This window comes from Equus caballus, chromosome 10 (genome assembly GCF_041296265.1).
Source record: "Equus caballus isolate H_3958 breed thoroughbred chromosome 10, TB-T2T, whole genome shotgun sequence".
Classification (NCBI taxonomy): Eukaryota; Metazoa; Chordata; class Mammalia; order Perissodactyla; family Equidae; genus Equus; species Equus caballus.
The window spans coordinates 76,186,441-76,207,758 of record NC_091693.1 but is presented as its reverse complement, the minus strand read 5'-3'; the positions used below and the strand labels follow the sequence as shown (position 1 = coordinate 76,207,758).

Below are 21,318 nucleotides of genomic sequence, written 5' to 3'. Positions count from 1 at the left end.
TTTCTTTCTAACACTATTTCTATTGAATTTCCGTCTAGCAACATAGAACGAATTTTTCTTAGTATCAGGAATAAAATGACTCATTAGAATTATTTCCCCTATAGTGGAAGAAAAACACTCAAAAACTGCTTACTATGTTTTGTTTTAAGCACATATCTTTCATTTTTAATCACTAAAGTAAAATACTCCAGAGTGTTATTTTATAAAGTTATTTCTTCATATTATGCCACTTTCTAGTGTATCTCAGGCCAAAACTTTTTACTGATAATGTTTTTCGCAATTTTAGCATAGATTATGTATTAGTCGATGTGGCACTTAGATAATATATTAAATGCTGTTATCCTACATGTGTCCTGCTTAATGCTACATTGTGCGTTTTATTTAGAATTACCTTTATTAAGAGTTACCGTGCTTTCAGAGAGTTGTGACTAAGCAAAATACATCAAAACAGTAAAAGTATAACAAACATAATTTAAAATTTGTTTCAGAAGATTCTTTGTTGTATTCATGTGGCTCAGAGCTGTCGCTGTCGATCTGGTTTTATGAACACTATTTACTGTAAATTAGAGTTATGAAATGGCAATTAATAGACCATTAATAAAACTTTTATTATGAGTTTACTATGATCACAATGTGCAATCATTAGTATCTTCTTGTCGTTCAGTCAGTAATTTGTTGAGTAGCTGCTCTGTGCAAGACTTGGTGCTGAGAGCTGTGTTGGTTACCAAAAAGTATAGCGTGATTTCTTCCAATAGAGTATAAGCTATAACAGTGGAAGAACTCTTGCCTTACCTTTGGGAATCCATTACATAGTAATGGCTTTTTTTCTTTGAGAATGTAATTGATTAGTCTATTGTCTCTATCTCTTAACAAACCCACTCTAAATATGTTGTTTTCAAAGCAACATAGAAAAGATACTGTATACGAATTATTTCCTATACATACAATTCTTATACTATTATACATATATTCAGTCAACTATTACCTGAGTTTTCATTGAAAATTAAAATATTATGTAGGTATAAGTTGATTTTTTTGCTTTTATATATGTTTATTAGAATCATTAATTCTACTCTGCAAATGGTCGTTAGTGAAACACATTGTATATTTCACAAAAGAAGAGAAAGGATACTAATTCTTACTCAGTTCATACTATTATTTTTAACTACTCTAAAGAAAGGTTTTTTTTTTCCTTTTGTCCTAGACATCTATCTAAAGTTGACTGCAAGATGTCCATGTAGTATGCTATGTGTGTCTTCAGTCATCAGTATATAGAATTAATGGTTTTTTTGTGTATTCTGAGTTATCCCCTGAGAACCGATCATAAAATATATATTCCTACAAATATACATTTGTGATGATGAATGATAAAACAGAAAAACCACTGATAAATCAACTCACTGATTTCAGAAATTTTGGTATATAACTCAAACCTAAATCCTTGAAAGCAGCTAAGCAATAAAGTTGAAAGAAATCCTCCTTATTTTAACTCTTATGTAATTGTTATATGTGAGGTTGATTTGTTTTAAAATTATTAACTTTCTTTTATTAAAAAGATTTGAAAATAAGAGTTGCCCAGAAAAGGTAAGAGCATAAAATTCCTTTCTGGAAGTTTCTTAATGTATTCTTCAGATCTGAGTATCAATTTTTATTATAAGTCTATAGGATATAATTGCTAGTCTTACAGTTTTTCTTAACACAAAATTCCATCTTCTCCTTTATGGTTTGTTAAAGAAAAAGTTACTGTGGTTTGAAGGTGGCTTTGCAGGAACACTCCTTAAAACGCCACAGAGCATCGTAACGGTGAACTGTGCCTAAGAGCAAAATTGAGAAAATGGCCAACTTTATGAATAAATTGCTGAAAAATGCAAGGTTATAAATATATGTGGATATATATCTCCACATAGATAATATATAAATAGATATATTAATACAAATTATATATATATATAAAATAGTTGGCCTGAGAACTTTGGGAATGCGTTATGCATTTGGCCCCAGTTTTAGAGATTAATTTCTTATGGAGCTCCCAGTTTCGGTTATTAATATCTCAAGTTCAGGTTTGGGTTAACATTACTTAGAAAAAAGGAATGAGGCAAATATTTCTAAGAGCTGACAAACGAAAACTTTTTTATGTTATAGAATCCTTGGCCAAAGCCCAGGATAGTAAGCATATTGAAATAGCTTTAGTATTAAAATGTAAAGCATTTACTACTCATGTGCTCACTCATACATTTATTTATTCTTTCGTGCAACATCCATCCCCATCGTTCCATAAGGGATTGAAGTTGCCAAAATTATAAAGTGTTAACTTTATTCCTCTGTCTTGGAAGATATATCATACTGCCTTCATTGAGATTTATGCTTTCGACAGTGTTAAACATTCTGACTTTTTAATTTACATAATTATAATATTTGCAGTAACTTGTTATGCCACCACATTAATTTTGAAGTAGCAATTCAAAGCAAAAGATTTTGATAAGTTTGTTTGATTATTTTAAATTAGCTGCATATTCATTAATTCTCAATTTCTCTCCTTTATGCAGAGGTACCTACCTAATGAGACTATAAAATCTGGCACCCATCCGATATATTTTTGCAGCACTCACTACATTGAAATGCTACTGAAGGCGGAGGTACCCCTTGTGTTTTCAGCTTTTCACATGTCTGGTTTTGCACCATCACAAGTAAGTTGTAAGGGAGTAGTATTTCTTCAACTCTCAGATCTCAGTGTCTTTAAAGAAAATTATGTTCTCATCAAATTTAGGAAATACATTTAAATTAATCATTTTTGTAAGTATTCATACCTTTGTGTTTAAATCTCTAAATTGGCTTTTTTCCCTCTAGGTCTGTTATAATATATAGGTTTATTTTATAGTTGTTCCCTGGCATTCACAGATTTTGAGTTCAATTTCAGCTGTTCAAGGGCAAAAACATTCTGAAAGTCTATGCCTTGTAGGCTTTTTAATGATGATAATACCTGGTTCATAAGGCTAATGTAAAGATCAACTGAGGTAGCTGAGGGCTAGTTCTTATCCACCCTGGGTGTCTGGATGTGAGATACTGTGTCTCATCTAACAAGAAAGCCCAGCTCTCTGTTTCTGATGTGGGGGTCTGGGAAGCTTCAAGGATTTTTCTGGGCCTGGAATTGTGCCTATGGTCACATGCAGTAGCCACAGATGTCCCCCTCTGGTGCATACCCAGTCCTTCATTGGTGGAGTGTGGATTGTTTCTTCACTGTGTTATAATCAGGCTAAAATTAATATTTTAGAACTTAAAGCTTTTTGTGTTTTTAAAATTAAATCTTTAGGTAGGAGTCCCAGAAGGTGGACATACTTAATCAAAAGATATGAGCACTATTAAGACTCTTGATGTGTGTTATCAAAGCACTTTGATTTCATTCTTCTAACAGAAATGAAGAGAGCATCTTTTCTTCAAGACTGGGTATTTGGTTTTTTTCAAAACGAATCTCTAAATTAATAGGTGAAAATGGTTTCTCTTTTAAAAACTTTGTGGCTTTTTTTAACATTAACAAAGTTGATTATAATTTCCTAGCTTTGTTAACAAGTTGAATTTTCTTGTTAATTGCCCAACTGTCTTCGTGTGTTTCTTATTGATTTGTACATATTCTTTAAAATAACCCCACTATACAAATCTCTTCAATTCCTGAGTTATGTATTTTATTTATTTACTATTGTAATTTAGTGACTATTTATTGATTTATTATTGTATTTTTATTTTACTGTTGTATTTTACTTATTGTAACTTTATATGGTATCTTAATGTTAAGTAAGAGTTAAGCCTACCATTTACTTCCTAAATCCCCCCTAAAAAAGTTAATTTAGCTATTTCTACCTGTTGGTGCCTTTATGTGTACATTAAGGTGATTTTGCCTGATTCAAATTGGGCATTTTTGCATCTGGATGAAGTTTATATTTCCATTATGTTAAACTGTAAATTACTTTGAGAAAAATTGTCCTTACTGAACTCAGCCTTCCTATCTAGTAACATAGTAGTTTTTCCATTTATTTCTCTGTATTATATTTTACTAAAGTCTTAGTTTTTTTCCAGATAGGTATGGTACATTTCACATTCCAGATATTTCTAATTGGTGTAGCTTGAGATCTCTTTTTCAATTTTATTTTCTCTGGTTACTGTTAATAATTAGTAAAGTCATTAGCTTTTTATATTCATTTGGTTATACATTTTTCCCAGATAAGTGTTAATTTTTTTCTTCCAACTTTCTAACATACTTTATTTCTGCTTCATTTTTTTTAATTAAATTATTTAATTTTTCCAGAATAATCCTTACTTGTTTTAGACTTGAATTATAGGGAATTAATCCAGCATTTCACCATTAGGTGGTGACTACTTACTAGAGAGAATTATTCCCTGTCATGTTATAGGAGAATCCTTCTAGTCTGTGTAAAGTATTGAATTTTGTTTTCTTTCTTTTAATCAAATGAGAAGGTTGAATTTTGTCAAGTTGCTTTATGGTTAAGATTTTCTTGATCTTGGGGCTTATTTGACCTGTTTATGTGACATTGATAGGTTTCTTTTTTTTTTTTTTTTTTTGCCTAATCACCCCTTTCATCCTCCTCCCTCCCCGCTTCCCCTCTGGTAACCACCAATCCGATCTCTGTTTCTATGTATGTGTTTGTCGTTCTTTTTATCTTCTACTTATGAGTGAGATCATATGGTATTTGACTTTCTCTCTCTGACTTATTTCACTTAGCATGATTCCCTCAAGGTCCATCCATGTTGTCACGAATGCCCAGATTTCATCATTTCTGTGGCTGAGTAGTATTCCATTGTGTATAGATACCACATCTTCTTTATCCATTCATTCCTTTATGGGCACCTAGGTTGCTTCCCAGTCTTGGCTATTGTGAATAATGCTGCAGTGAACATAGGGGTGCATGTATTTTTATGCATTCATGTTTTTTTGTTCTTTGGGTAAATACCCAGCAGTGGAATAGCTGGATTATATGGTAGTTCTATTTTTAATGTTTTGAGGAATCTCCATACTGTTTTCCATAATGGCTGTACCAGTTTGCACTCCTACCAGCAGTGTACGAGGGTTCACTTCTCTCCACATCCTCTCCAACACTTGTTTCCTGTTTTGTTAATTATAGCCATTCTGACCTGAGTGAGGTAATATCTCATTTGATTTGCATTTCCCTGATAGCTAATGATGTTGAACATCCTTTCATATGCCTGTTGGCCATCCGTATATCTTCTTTGGAGAAATGTCTGTTAGATATTTTGCCCATTTTTTAATTGGGTTGTTAGTTGTTTTGTTGTTGAGATGTTTGAGTTCTTTGTATATTTTGCATATTAACCCCTTATCAGATATATGGTTTGCAAATATCTTCTCCCAATTGTTAGGTTGTGTTTTTGTTTTGTTGATGGTTTCCTTTGCTGTGCAGAAGCTTTTTAGTTTGATGTAGTCCCATTTGTGTATTTTTTCTATTGTTTCCCTTGCCTGGTCAGATGTGGTACTTGAAAATCTGCCACTAAGACCCATGTCAGAGAGCATAATGCCTATGTTTTCTTCTAGAAGTTTAATGGTTTAAGGTCTTACATTCAAGTCTTTAATCCATTTTGAGTTGGTTTTTGTATATGCTGTGAGATAATGGTCTGCTTTCATTCTTTTGCATGTGGTTGTACAGTTTTCCCAACACCGTTTATTGAAGAGACTCTCCTTTCTCTATTGTATGTTCTTGGCTCCCTTGTCGAATATTAGCTGTCCATAGATGTGTGGCTTTAATTCTGGGCTCTTGCTTCTGTTCCATTGATCTGTGTGTCTATTTTTGTGCCAGTACCATGCTGTTTTGGTTACTGTGATTTTGTAGTATATTTTGAAATCAGGGAGTGTGATATCTCCAGCTTTGTTCTTTTATCTCAGGATTCCTCTGGCTATCCATGGTCTTTTGTTGTTCCATATAAACTTTAGGATTCTTTGTTCGATTTCTGTAAAAAGTGTTGTTGGAACTTTGATAAGGATTGCATTGAATCTGTAGATTTTTTTAAGAAGTATGAACATTTTAACTATGTTAATTCTTCCAATCCAAGAGCATGGAATATCTTTCCATTTCTTTGTGTCTTCAGTTTCTTTCAACAGTGTTTTTTAGTTTGCAGTGTACAGATTTTTCACTTCTTTGGTCAAGTTTATTTCTAGGTACTTTTGTTATTTTTGTTGCAGTTGTAAATAGGATTGTATTCTTAATTTCTCTTTCTGCTACTTTGTTATTAGTGTATAGAAATACAACTGATTTTTGTATGTTGATTTTGTATCCAGCAACTTGACTGTATTCATTTATTATTTCTAAAAGTTTTTAGTGGATTCTTTAGGTTTTCTATATATAAAATCATGTCATCTGCAAATAATGACAGTTTCGCTTCTTCCTTTCTGATGGATTTGTCCTACTGGAAATCTTTTCCTCTTAATTAGACTATAGTTCGACTTATTTTGAAGAGTCCTTATGTCGTTTACTGCATTTACTTGCATCAGGTTAGTCCACCTGTTAAGTTTTAAATTTTCTGAAGTTAATAAGAAGTCTAGACATAGCAAGAAATTGTATGTAGTGGGAAGAAATGCTCTTCCCTGGCTAATTCTAGCTCTTACTATGTATTTACCTCAAACACTTTTGGGAATTTTGAATCACAAATGTTTAATTCTGGTTAGAAGTAGTTACTTAAATATTTACTAAAGGCTCAATAATCCATTCTTTCCATTATTCTAAAAATCCAAGCCAGGGAGCAGAATGTTCCTGAGAATTCTTTTTTGCCATTCTAAGCTTGATTAATACAATGTATTTTGTCTAATACCTCCAATCATTTATTGGTTCCTAACATATATCCTTTAATTTAAAAATGGACTACCGAGGACTGTAGGAAAAACTTGTACTACTTCATGCCCCACTGTATCAATTTTGTATCTTTTTATCATTTTTGCATCCCTTTATCAATTTGATATATCTTTATCAATTTGAAACTGCATACATATAACAGATTTATCTAATAAAAACCACTGCAATATCTCTGAGCAGTAATTTATTATGTTTCTTAAATTGTGCAATACGAAAATACCTTTTAATGGCTCCCTATGTGAACTAATCATTTTGTGCCTTTAGAAATGTATATCATTGCTTGGTTGATGTTATTTGCCATTTTATTGCTAATTATAAAATATGGAAACAAATCTTAAGTAACTAAGTAGGTATATGTGGTTAGGTCATTATTTGGATACAAATTTTGTATTTCAAAGCTTATTCATTTTGACCTAATTAGGAACAGTGCTTTTTGAAGTTGTGTAGTTATAGATGCTAAGGGATTGGTTGATTAATGAAGGATTTGTGGGTAGGTTGCTAAATAAAATACACAGATCTCTAGAGTAAAAATAAGCTCGACTAGAATAAAAAAATTACTGTAGTTAGAAATATATATTTCTTGATTAGAAAGAGTAACTGAGATTGGAAAGAAAAGAGAAATTCAAATATACTTTCGTCTTTCTTTTTAAATGAACAGAAAATCAAATGTTCTAATTAGCTTTTTGACAAGTTTTACCCTTTGTTAAAAAACTTTCCTTATTGTATTTTATTAACTTTCCTGGCTTAAGAAGTGCTGTGTATCTTTAGTGATTTATCTCTTGTAATTCCTTGGGGTCATCCTTCTGCATATCATTGATGATTATATAGTACTGTGTCGGCAAGTGAGCTAACGTGGGTAATCCTCCGAATGTACTCTGGAAAAACCTCTTGGTTTTTCTAATTTGTCGTTTTCTCCCCCCACCATGAAGGTAGGATTAGAGAAAATGATTTTATCATCTCGTATTTCTTGACACAGTGCTTTTTGAAACACACAAATACAAGGGAGAATGTCACGACTAGAAATGCCCCTTGTTTAGAGTCAGATCCATAAATGTGTATTTCCCAGGCTTTCCCTCTCCTCATGTGACTAATGTTGCTACTTGAAATGATGCCTTCTCCTTCCCTGTGCCCCATCTTTGCTTGTCATATACTTATCCTTGAATATCTGTCCAAGTGGAAACTTGTTGGATCATCTGCAAGTACATGACACTGTTTCTATACCACTCTTCTAGTAGGAATCTATATCCTGCTTTGTGGAATAGTTACTAAGTGTCCTCTACCTCCCTCTTACTAGTTAAATTTCCTTCGAGGTATCTATGCTTAACTTATCTTCCAGTCCTTTGAATGTCTGACATATTATCTTGCCTAGAAGTGCAACAAAAATACCTTTTATTTATAGCCACTCTTTGCAGGCTAAGAAGTGTTTCCATATCTTATTTCATTTGAAATTTTAACTTCTTCATGTGACAGATGGAGAAATTCAGGGTCAGTGAAGTGAATTGACTTGCGTAGAGCACCCTCATGGCAAGGACTTCACTGGAACCACATCTTTCAATTTTGAAATTAGTCTTCTTTCTTTCTTTACTAATAGTCTTTCTCTGTTGAGAGCAAATAAAATAAGGCCAGAAGAGTTGTTAAAAATAGTGTCTTTGAGTGACAAAACTTGATCATATAGATCATACCTATTTCGGCTTAATCAGGTATCCATAAGTAATTGTTCTAACTAAGCTTTTTTTTTAACTTAATTCTTATGGAATTCTTTGAAAATTGTTTTTTAAATCTAGATGCAAGTGGGAATAATTTACCTCAGATAAAATTATTATGTTTATCTGTGTTGCATCTCAATACCCTTTGGCATAAGCTTAAGTATGGTTGAAGAGCAAAATTTCCTAGGGAGGCAATGATACATTTTGATGCATATTGTGCAAGTGATTTTCCTTCCTTGGAAGCCTTAAAAGCCATTTAAACGTTTTAAAGTGTAATTAGGCCTAAGGAACTGGTTGTTTAACTATAAAAACAAATGTAATTGGTTTCACTTTCTTTGTAAACCATTTCATAAACATCTAATTTTTTTTCAATGATTATAAGGACTCAATTGCTTGGTTTTGAAAATATAGTACATTTTGAGACTTATAGGAGGAAATTTCTAGCAAAATCAAACATACGTTGCATCCAGCAATCTCATTTATAGGAATCTATCCCAGAGATATACTGTGACAAAAATTTGAAAATACATACACACATATATGTTTTTATAGCATTGTTTATACTATCAGAAGACTAGAAACCATGCAAGTGTCGGTGACTAGGGGCTTGGTTGAATAAATTATGGTTTATCCACAGTGGAGTACTACGCACTTGTAAAAATGAGTGAGAAATATCTCTGTATGTTGCTGTGGAATGATATATGGGATCTTTTGTTAAGTGAGAATAAGGTGGGACAAAAGAGTGTTTAGTATGTCGCCATTTATTTAAGAAAGGGTAGGGATACAAATAGGTGTACAAATGTGCTTATGTTAAAAACATGAAAGACGGGGCCGGCCCAGTGGCACAGCGGTTAAGTTCTCACGTTCTGCTTTGGTGGCCTGGGATTTGCCAGTTTGGGTCCTGGGTGCGGACCCATGCACTGTTTGTCAAGCCATGCTGTGGCAGGCGTTCTACATGTAAAAAGTAGAGGAAGATGGGCACAGATGTTAGTTAGCTCAGGGCCACTCTTCTTGAGCAAAAAGAGGAGGATTGGTGGCAGATGTTAGCTCAGGGCTAATCTTCCTCAAAAAAAAAAAAAAAAAGAAAGAACCATATTTTTTAAAGGATTGTTTTTAAGGATAAGGAAGAAATGAGTTGAAGAGCCAGGGAACCCACTTTGCTTTGCAGTTTTACTTTAGAATCGTTTCACTATTTTATATAGTATAAATAATCAACTAAATAAATAAATTCTGTTTCTAAGAATATAAAGTCAAACTGAATCAAATGAACCTACTGGTACCCGATTGGTGGTATAACCTCAGGAGAAGCATTTTAAAACACAGTGTTTGACTATGTGTCTAGCAATATGTCATCTAAAGACAAAAACAACAACAAAAATAATACTGTTTCAAGTAATCATATTGCTTGTGGTAGTGTTGGTATCATTCTGAGATTATTTTTGTCTTATGTGACAAATGAAATGAAAACTTATGTTGATGTCATTGATAACTGAGCTTTTCAGTGTTTTAAAATACAGATAAAATTTAGAGCAACTTATTTTTTCTTGAAAATTTGAAAGAGAGGAAACCTGTAGAGGAAAATGGACTCAAGACATATGAATCAATCAAAATTTTGAAGCTCTGGTGGGTCTGGTTCATGTACTATTTTCTTCCTTTTATATATATATCTGGAAAATTCCATAATAAAAAATGTTGAGGAAAAAAGTTCATGTCTGTTTGGACACATGCTGTTTCCTTTGTCTTGTCGGAATCGCAGACTGTCAGCTGATTTGCAGACCCTTTCATTTTATAAAGTTAGACAAGTTATTAGCTCAAGGATTAAAAACTGCGACTCATAGTTCAGCATTTTTGCACGGGAATAGTGTTTTAGAATTCTATTGTGATTTAGTAATCCTGAAGTATCTTGCACATATAATAAGAGGAGATATCATTTCTGCCAAGTGAGAGGGTCATATATTTAAAAAATGTAATTCACCCCTTTAAGTGTAAGTGCCACTAGAGCAGGGACTAAATGTCTTTCGTTCACTTAAAAACTATAATGCTTGTTGTATATTGGGTACTCGATATATATTTGTTAAATGAATAATAAACATTCGTATCTTTGTTATAGAATAACATTTATGTGGCACTTTATGTGTTTTCAAAGTGTCTTCAGTTCTGTCTCACTTTCTGTCTCCTAAATTTCGCATGTGTGGAAAAGACAGGTATTATCTCCATTTAATGGAGGAACCATAGACAGTGTACAGAAAACAATGCTTGAATGTATGTAAATGCCAGAAAATTGCAACTGCATTTGAAACTATGTATAATAAAGAACTAATTGTAAATTCTAGGGTGACTTTCTTTGACCGATATGGTTAAAGCTGGAAGGATAAATAAGTACCTCCCTACATACATTTTAACTTCACATGTATCTCTGAACCATATAAAGTTGCTAGGTTTAAAGGTCAAAATGAGTCAGTGATCAGCAGTTTCACACAGTTCAGCCTATAGAACCGTAAGGCCAACTAGAAAGAAGATGGACAGAAGCTGTGACCCCTTCCTCCTTGTCCACTTGCCACTCGTCCCTGAAACTGACAAGTGAATGGGAGCTGCTTTCTCTGGCTGCAGGGGTCATTGTATTAACTTCCATTCTTCAGTTATTTCTTCTTCTCTCATCCAGAGACTCTCATTTTCATTAACACGGCCTGGCCATAAGTTGATTGGCATTAATTGCTGTAGCAAAGAACAGAGAAAGAGAACCCTGGCAGCAGTGCATTAAGGGAATTAAAAGTACTGCTTCCAGTCAAAACGCTACTGACTGCTTCAACCTGTCTAGTCGAGTAGGAGCAGGATGGATCTTCTCCCTGGTCCAGTGGAACCACACTATGTGGGTATTTGGTGGACAATGGAAGTTTGATAATGAACTCTGTATGCCAACCTATCCTCCAGGTCGAGGTCTGGGAGAAGAATCCTGTTAGTGCCAAGTGAATAGTAAAGTTGAGACAAAGAAATTAAATATATCCTGCCTGTGGACAATTATTAGACATTCAGCGATGTATTCTAATTCAATACTGTTAACTCAGAGTCTCTGAAAAGATTTTGGAGCATAATAGAAGGGTAACATAGTATTTGTAAAGGAAGATCTTATACCTGGGAACAGAATTCTAATAAAAAACAGAAGAAAATATAATTGGCATTATCAATAAGAAAATAGAAAATATGACCAGAAAATGAGATGAAAAGATATACCCATAATGGCTGAAATCAAAAGGTTAGTGGTTAGCGTGAGGAATAATATATGGAAAACAAAAATTCAATGATGCCATCTGGAATGGGCTCAATTGTGTTCCCCCAAAATTAGTATGTTGAAATCCTAACCCCCAGTATCTCAGAATGTGACTGTTTGGAAATAGGATCTTTAAAGGGGTGATTAAGTTAAAATGAGGTCCTTAGGATGGGCCCTAATCCAATATGACTGATGTCCATATAAGAAGAAGAAATTTGGACACAGACATGTACAGAGGGAAGGTGATGTGAAGACTTAGGGAAAAGACTGCCATCTACAAAATTATGAAAAGATAGATTTCTGTTAAGTAACCCAGTTTGTGGTACCTTGTTACTGCAGCCCTAGCAAATGAATATGCCATGTGAAAGGCAGTTAAAAGCAGAATCAGCATCCCAAAAAATTGAATCAGGAATTTAAAATCCAATTTTAGAAACTACTCAAGAATATATGTATTTTTTTCGTTTCTCTCTCTCTCTCTCTGTCTCTTTTTTTTTTGGTGAGGAAGATTGGCCCTCAGCTAGCATCTGTGCCAATGCTAATCTTCTTCTATTTTGTATGTGGGACACTGCCGCAGCATGGCTTGACCAGTCATGTGTAGGTCCACATCCGAGATCCAAACCCACGAACCCTGGGCTTCCAAAGCGGAGCGTGCAAACTTAACCACTATGCCCCCAGGCCAGCCCCTATCATTTTGTCCTTTTAAAAATATATTCTTGGGGCCAGCCTGGTGGCATAGTGGTTAAGGTTGTACACTCCACTTCCACGGCCTGGTGTTGACTGGTTTGGATCCTGGAAGTGGACCTAGCCCACTCATCAATCCACACTATGGCGGCATCCAACATAAAATAGAGGGAGATTGGCACAGATGTTAGCTCAGCGACAATCTTCCTCACCAAAAAATAAAAATAAAAGGACAAAACGATAGAGCAAAAAAGGAAAATTTGTGTATCTGTGTCTTCTTTCACAAACTGAGATAAGCCACCATATCTATTCCCATGACCACCTCTCCACCTCTACAAAACATAAAACTGTAGGGTAAGAGAGGTTCAATAAAGGAAATCTTTCATCAGTGGTAGTTTGTAAATCAAAAGGGGATTAAAATTTTGGAAAGTAATTAATTTTCTTAGTTTCCTAGGACTGCAGTATCAAAGTACTATGAACTAGACTGCTTAAAACAAAAGTTTATTGTCTCATAATTGTGGAGGCAGGAAGTCCAGAATCAAAGTGTTGGCAAGCCTCTGTTACCTCCGAAGGCACTGGGGAAAGAGCTATTTGCTGCCCCTTTACTAGCTTTTAGTGGCCTTTGAGGGGTGTTGGCTTGTACTTGCATCACTCCAATCCTCCATTCTCCAAGTGTGACTTGTCAGCGTTTTCCCTCTATACGTGTCTGCCTCTGTGTCCAAATTTCATCTTTTTATAATGACACCAGTCAGGTTGGAATAAGGCTCACCCTAATGACCTCATTTTAACTTGATTACCTCTGTAAACACCCTATTTCCAAATAATGTCATATTCACTGGTCTGGGGGTTAGGACTTGGACATATTTTTTGGAGGGAGACAGAATTCCACCAATAACATTAATGTACCAAAGTGTTAACAGTGTCAAGCTCTGTGTCATTGTTACTATTCTTTTCTTAAACTTTTCTATTTTTTCCGCAATGGGCATGTATTGCTTTTATATTCTGAACAAATGTTATTCAAAAAGTAAGATAAATGATTTTTCAAAAGTCTCATTTTTGAATTATTCTGTACATTAGCTTCCAGTTTTTATATTATATAATTCTATTTGGTTTAAATTGTTTTCTGATTCCATTTGCATTAATGTAACATTTAGCAATCTGTCGTCTGCATAATTATGCATCTGTGATTATAGGTAAGATAGAAAAAACTTCCATCTTTGAATTAAAATAGTCTCTTAGCATTTGTTATCTGTAGAGAGCAGACTGATGTCATGGGTAAAAGGAGGACAATGTGAATAAAGAAGGCATTTGCAATAGATCTGTGAGCAGTGGGAACACCGTCAGTTACCCTGAAGTCCTGAGTCCCGAGGCCATGAAAGTTTTCTCCGGCATTAAGCAAATAGGTGAAGCATCCTTGTTAGGCTCATGTACAGAATGTCTGTTTTCATTCAATGCTAGTAAGCTCTTCATTGGTTTTGTGTGAGTTATTGGTGACTGCTTTTTAAGAGTCAAATATGGTTTTATAAGCTTTCTAATGAACTGACTCTTTTTTTTCCCTTAGATTTGCCTGCAATGGATAACTCAGTGTTTTTGGAACTATTTGGATTGGATAGAAATCTGCCATTATATTACTACTTGTGTTTTCCTTGGTCCTGATTATCAAGTATATATCTGTATAGCTATATTCAAACATCTACAACAAGACATTCTACAGCACACTCAGATTCAAGATCTGCAGGTGTTCCTAAAGGTGAGTATTTTTATATCGGGCGGGGGAAGTGTTTGTTAAGATTTAATAGCTAACTGTAATGGAGTGCTTAATGTCAGATACTCTTCTAGACACTCATCCAATCCTGAAAACCACCTTTTACATAGGTAGTATTATCATCCTCATTTTAGAGATGAGGGGACTGGGGCACCGAGTTAAATGAGTCACCTGAGATTATCCAGCTAGCGGGTGGTGGGGCCAGGATGTGCAGTTAAGCTGTCTGGATCCAAAGCTTTGCTTTTAACCAGTATGCTATGACACAGGATGTATTTTTTTTTTAATATTCCTGTATCTTATTTGGTCAATAAAAGTTCAAGTTACTGTGTTAATACAGTGGTTTGATACTTTTTAAAAACGTTTAATATAATTTCCTATATCTTCAAATTCTGTATTTTTCTAAACTTCTATTTTCACAAAGCTTTTCCATGAAGATTATTATAACACTCTTTTAAAAAAGTCGCTACCATCTATAAGTTAATATTTTAAAACAAGATATATAGTTGCTTACTTTCTCACTCACAGTAATGTGACTCTTGAAGCTCTGGACTTTCAGAAGTACGTGATTTGTAAACACATCCCTGTGTGCAATCCTAGATGGAAATCCAACTCTATTTGCTTTAACTTAAAATCTTTCCTTGAATTTAAAGTGTGTTTCACTCTCACTGCTGCCCTCACCATCCCACAGGCACACGTCTGCGTGCGTGCACCATTTATCATTTGCTGCTGCTCTCTAGGTCAACAAATAATTTCTATGTAAATTAATTTTATCTTTATTCTTTACCATTAGATACTTGTCAGAGCTATTTCCCATTTGATGATGATTTTCTATAAATAGATGTCAGTAATCATTTAGGATTGCCAAACTGTCAGGTATTTTTATTTCATAAATACTGACTTTAAAAGGTCTCAAACTTCCTACGTATATCACTAGACTTATGATTCTAGAAAGATTCTTAATGAAAAAGTATATCTAGACGTTGGTTGTACCTGAAGAAGGAAAACTTAGGTAGAAAAAGAAAAGTGATCTGCAAGAGGTAATTTGGAGAACAGGGGTGGCTGAGCAAATGGGAATTATGTTGAGGACAAAACATGAGCTCCTTTTCGGTAAGGGACGTTTTCATCAGCTACAGTAGTCAGTTACAGGGATTTCAGAGTCTGAAATTTTCCCAAACTCTTGTGTTTGAATATTCCCTAACCTATAATTCTCTGGCCTCTTATCCCACTTTGGTTTCCCCCAGTGTTTGTCACTAACTGAAATTGTTTTATATATATTTTTGCCAGTCCTCCCCTGTATAATAAGTAAGCTCCACAAGGGCTGTGGTTTTGTCTATCTCATTTACTAAAGTATTTTCAAAGTCTCAAACAGGATCTGGCACATAGTAGGTGGCCAATAAATATTTGTTCATAGAATAAACAAAGAATGTAAATAAATATAAAGGAAAAGGTGAATGACCTTAGTTCTATTCTCATTGAATAACAAACATTGCTAAATTCTTCAAATGATTGTCACTTAGCTTCCTTCTGCCAGAAGGGTGTCTTTATATTTCATCATCTTTAAATCTGATTAATGTCGGTGATTATTGCAGTTTTATCTCTTTCTTGACTACTGCAGGAAAAAATTATAATAGGGTTTGCAAATGGTGACCTCTTTAATTGTGTCCCAAACTCTGTTGTGCTCTGGGCATAGTGCTATCAATTTAAAACTAAAGAATTTTTAAGCGAGGGAGGAAAAGATTATCTTTACTACCTAAGTCCTATTTAAATTACTAAAATTTTAATTGAATTGGAGTAAATCCAAACTAAGAACATGTTGGCAAAGAATTCATTTCAGCCCTTGTCCTGGAACAAGGCTAAAATTCTCCTTATTCTTACTCCTGCTGTTTGCATTCATCCGAGGGATCAGGAAAAATGCCTTTCTAATACCACGACTTCACTTTATCTTTTGTTTCATTTTCAGCAGGTAGGTCTCAAGTTCACTGATCCCTTTTGGTGGACAGTTACTTTTCTTGTGAGATAAATCCAGTGCGGTTTACTTAAATATGCATTTATACACCCCTTTAACTACTCCTTTAAGCCCTGTTGTAATCTCTTGTCTGCAAAGTGTGTAAGCATATGTACACTATTTTTCACATATTCCCATATTAACCAACACTGAAATTTTGATTACTGAAGTGATTTTTATTCTTCCTTCCCTCAGGAGATCCCCCAAGTCAGAAATATGTGATTTAAAAATTCCTCATTCAACGATAGTTACAGGGATTAAACCTTGGAAATTGTTTTATACTTTCAGATGTGAAATCTCCGACTTGTACAAAGAGAGAAGACTTATCAGTAATTCTCCATATAACTACATGCCAAAGCCATAATAATAATCTTATATAGATTACACGTTATTCCCTGACTACGTATTTAATAATGATTGCTTTTGAGAGGAGAGAGGAGGTAAAGTAGAACAGGGCACTTTTAATTTTTATTGCATATATTTGTATGGGCTTTTTTTAGATTTTTGAAGAATGAGCGCATACTGCCATTTTGTGTCTGTGTGTGTGTGTGTGTGTGTGTGTGTGAGGAAGATTGACCTTGAGCTAATATCTGTTGTCAATCTTCCTCTTTTTGCTTGAGGAAGATTGTTGCTGAGCTAACATCTGTGCCAGTATTCCTCTAGTTTATATGTGGGATGCCGCCACAGCATGGCTTGATGAGCAGTGTGTAGGTCCGTGCCCAGGATCCGAACCCATAAACATCAGTTCGCTGAAGTAGAGCACGTGAACTTAACCACTATGCCACTAGGCCAGCCCCATCCATACTACTTTTATAATAAAGCTACTTTTTAAAAGGAGGATATTGAATCATTATATAAAAACAGGACAAGTATCTAACTGTTGTAAATAAGTTTAAATAACCAGGCCCAATTGAATTAGTTTCCAAAATATTGGAACACCACAAACATGTTATGTTTTTAACTATTGTGAGTTATCTTGAAAAACTTCAGAGAATGAAATGGCTCAAGAAGATTGAAAATATGTAATTCTTTTCCTGGTTTAAGTTTCATGTATTGACAGAAAGTGACATGATAGAAGCATTACTTTAGGAATGAAAATCTGTCTAGGCATGCAGTGTGGAGAAAATAACTTAGTTATATTCATTTTGGTTTAGGCTCAAGATTTTAAATTAGGTAATTGATCAGTCTATGCTCATTTTCTATACTTCTGATATCCCAGTGAGCAATTCTTCATGATCAATATATTAAAAAAATAACTTGAAATTTCTTAGACCGGAGGTGGTTAACACTACTACTAGTTTGGTTTACTGCTACAGCCCAGGTTTACTAAAAACAACAAAACAAAAAGTAAAACACCAACCAAAGAAAAATTCCTTTTTAGATTAAACCACTAAAATATTAGATTAGATGAATGCCATGGGTATACTTTGCTATCAGCAAGTTCTTGTCTGAGTTTTTCACAATATCCTTGTAGACACAACAGTAATGTGGGTTGGATAACAGAGCAGCTAACTGCATTATTCCCATACCTGGTGATTGATGGATCGGTACTGAGCTGGAAGGCAACTTCCGAAGGTATGCCGAAGAGCTTAGTCCTTGGACTTAGGATCCTGAACATTTTTATCTGTGACAGATGATGGTTCAGAAAATCTGTAGGCATGAAACTTTCGGAAAAACATCATCCAACAAATAAATATTCTCAAATATCTCAGCGAGCTTGAAAGTCTGAAGTTTTGTTTTGCCTTAGTGGAGCCAGCTCTCTGTCTCTGTCTCTCAGCCACACTCTCACACACACACATGTACAAGGAAGCAGGTTTAGAGAAGGTTAGTTTAACGGTAATTCAGGGACCCACGTTTTCACCAGCCGGCTGTATTGCGTTCCTTTCCAGCATGCTAACAGGCTGGCAGTGATCTGGGTTTTAGTTTGTGAATTCAACCTGAGGAAAAACTTCACTGAAATGTTAGGCTAGGAAAAGATTGCCTTCCAGTGAAAATCAGGCTGTGAAGGCTCAAAATGCTTAATTAAAATTGTTCAACTAAATCTTGCATATTATGGCAAAATCAATTTATAATTATGAAAAAATCAGATTAATTTCAACCCAATCAGTAAATTGTCAAGAGGGATTTTTTTTTTCTTGCTACTGCAGCTGTTGATACCAGAGCATGTTGACAGGGTAAGAAATGGAGATCAGACTAAGAAAAACCAATTGAATACTAAGCTTTTAAGAGATGAAAGTTTACATAATTAAAAATAGTTCATCTGAGGGAACAGACAAAACATGTTCAGTAGTATGTCAACTGTGGTTTGCAGGTATGTTTTCTGCATTGTCCTTTTATCACTTAGTCCACCTGAATTCAAATTCTGGCTCTGTCACTCTGACTCTGTAAGCCTTGGGCACATTGCTTAACCTCTCCATGCCTCAGTTTCCTCATCTGTATAACAGGATGTGAAATAATACCTATCACGTAGAGTTGTTGAGGAATTAAATGAGATGACATCTGCAAAATACTTCTAGAACATTATCTGGCACATAGTGAGTGCTTAAAAAAAAGTTAGCAGTTATTTGAGTTTCTGCATCCCTGTCTCATCCTTGTCTTCTTCTTCTTTACTTAAGAAAAAGATGTGTGGAGAACGCAGCAAAGGGAACAGAGTTTTCTCCTGAGTCCATAGCTAGACTACGTAGTTTTGTTCCCATTTTTTTCTCCAGCCCCTGAGACGCCTTTCTGTATCACATCATAGGAATACCTGGCATATACTTAAGATCTACATCAGGAACATTCTCTTATGTTGCATCTGACCAAGGCCCGCTCCCTCATATACTCAGCCAAGATCGAATCTTCTGTCTAGTCGTCACATATGCCCATGTACCCCTCACCTGAGTTAAAATCTTTAAGAACCACATACTCTATCCTAAATGTTTAAGAATTTCATGTTCTATCCAGAACCACACACACTATGTAAACTTCCCTGATCCTAAGAGTGATTAGGGTGCTTATTAAAATTGCTATGTCTAGACTCTTCCTCAGACCTACTAAAACCAAATTTTCATGAGTAAAATTTGAGTTGTCAGATTTTAGTATAAAATCTCAAGTAGTTTAAAACCTTTAGAATATGTGAAAGTCTTACCTCTGGAGCTTGAGTCCAGAATGCCAACACCATGGATTCGAAGGTTTTGGGGCCATTGGCCCTGGAACTTCTAATTTTACCAAGTACCCCAGGAGGAACACACTGGAAGAAACAGCGCTTGCAGGTTGTGTTTCTCCCACTTTGACCAGGAAAGAAGATCCTTTGTCATATAATACGTCAGACAACACACAAAACCTCATCTCTAGTAGCAGCAAAGAGCAGAGCTGTGTTCACAACACCCCTTCTCTCACATGACCCTTACTATATAATTTGATGCTTCCTACGTGAGATTTGACATTAACGCAAATTCTTTAAGTGACCTCAGTGTAAAGTAAGTTCTACACCTTTTGTGGTAAACTTTTATTTTATATGCCTCCCGATGATTATTAATAAGAATCAACTCTATTCCAATTTAATCCACTCAAAGTGACTTATCTTACTTTTTTCCCTTTATAAAGAACCATTACACCTTTTTTTAAAAATCAACTTTCAAATGTGTTAATAATTAAATATTCTGGAAAGAATATATCAGAAAATACCTAAACTTGGTCCTGAAATCATAAAACTGAAGTGTTTCGTGTTAGCATGCTTAATTTTTTTGTACTTTGTGTCTGTTCACCACCCTGAAAGGCCTTGTCTTCAATTCAATTCCAAATTTACAGGGTTTGCAGTAGTTCTAAAAACATATCTGCTGGGAATTATTTTTAAAAACTTTAACTGATACAAATAATGTCTGAAAGTATAGGTATACCTTGATTCCCATTATAGGCGTATTCCTGAGAAGTTGCAAGAAAATTCAGTAATGTCTTAATTACTACTGAGCGAGTCAGAGGTGCTATTTAGATAGTCCAGCGAAGGCTACTTTGAGGGGCTCAGCAGAGACCTGAATGAAGCAAAGGAAAAACCAATGCAAAGGCTTCTGACAAAATCCTTCTCAATGAGAAGAAAGGCAAGTGCAAGAGCTCAGAGGTAGGAATAAGTTGTGCCCACTTAGAAAGTGTCAAAATGACACTGTGTCCAGAACAAGGTGTGAGGGAGCAAGAATGGTAAGAGGTGAAACAGGAGTCAGAGCCAGATCATGTATGGCTTCATGTACATGGTGAGGAGGTGAGGAGTTCAGATAGCCTGACCTAATGCTGTTATTGTCTACATTTTACACATGAGAAAATGAGGCTTAGAGAGTATAAACTTTCCCAGGTTCGTTCATCTAGTAACTAACACAGAAGAGTCTGAACCTTTTTTGGTCTGAATCCAAATCCTGTGCTCTTTCCAGTATATCAAATTGTCTTTCACTGACTAGTCTGGTTACCTTTTTAGAAAATGTGATCCTAAATTCAGTGGACCTTCTAATTAAATGTTCTCAATAGTAAAAGAAAACCAGTGGATACATATTTGAAACTGGATTCTATATACGAAGGAGAGAGGGAAGCTGTGTATATGCCATGTCATATAATATTGAATACACAGGCAACGTTTTGGTTTAGAATGGTAATTTTTAATGCTTTTTGATGATTCAAGATTTGAAACTCAGAATTAATGAAGAGAGCAAATCTTTGAAGGCAGCTGGTTGAAAAGCCATGAGGTACAAAAAAGAAAATGCACTATGCTCGAAGTGAACTTCCTAACCAAATCATAAACCACTGCAGTGGTAACCTATCAAAAAAGAAAAACTTCTAATGGAACAAATAGCGCACTGTTTATGTAAAATGGGATAGTATTACCTTAGATAATTATATATGTCTGCTTATTTAAAGAGTAAGGGAATTTATATTTTTATATGGAGTCCAATATACTTAGGTCTATAAATGAAATGATAATAAAGCAGTATTCTAAGGAAATGGGCTGTTATAACTTGAATGATAAGCTGGCAGTGTAAGTGGTCATAATTACAGAG

The 21,318-nt window shown here is 34.8% G+C and overlaps 1 protein-coding gene across 9 annotated transcripts in view; it reads left to right on the top strand.

The window, feature by feature from the left end:
- The window catches only part of TBC1D32 (TBC1 domain family member 32), a 187,842-nt gene that overhangs the window by 162,256 nt on the left and 4,268 nt on the right, over nt 1-21,318 (top strand). For all 9 annotated transcript variants that reach the window (XR_011422150.1, XR_011422151.1, XR_011422149.1 and 6 more), the window contains 2 exons: nt 2,547-2,687; nt 14,089-14,277. Coding sequence is in view for 6 of the 9 variants with exons in the window: in XM_070223689.1 (XP_070079790.1) it covers nt 2,547-2,687; nt 14,089-14,277 (330 nt within the window). In the remaining 3 variants the exon portion in view is untranslated. The remainder of the gene's footprint in view (nt 1-2,546; nt 2,688-14,088; nt 14,278-21,318) is intronic.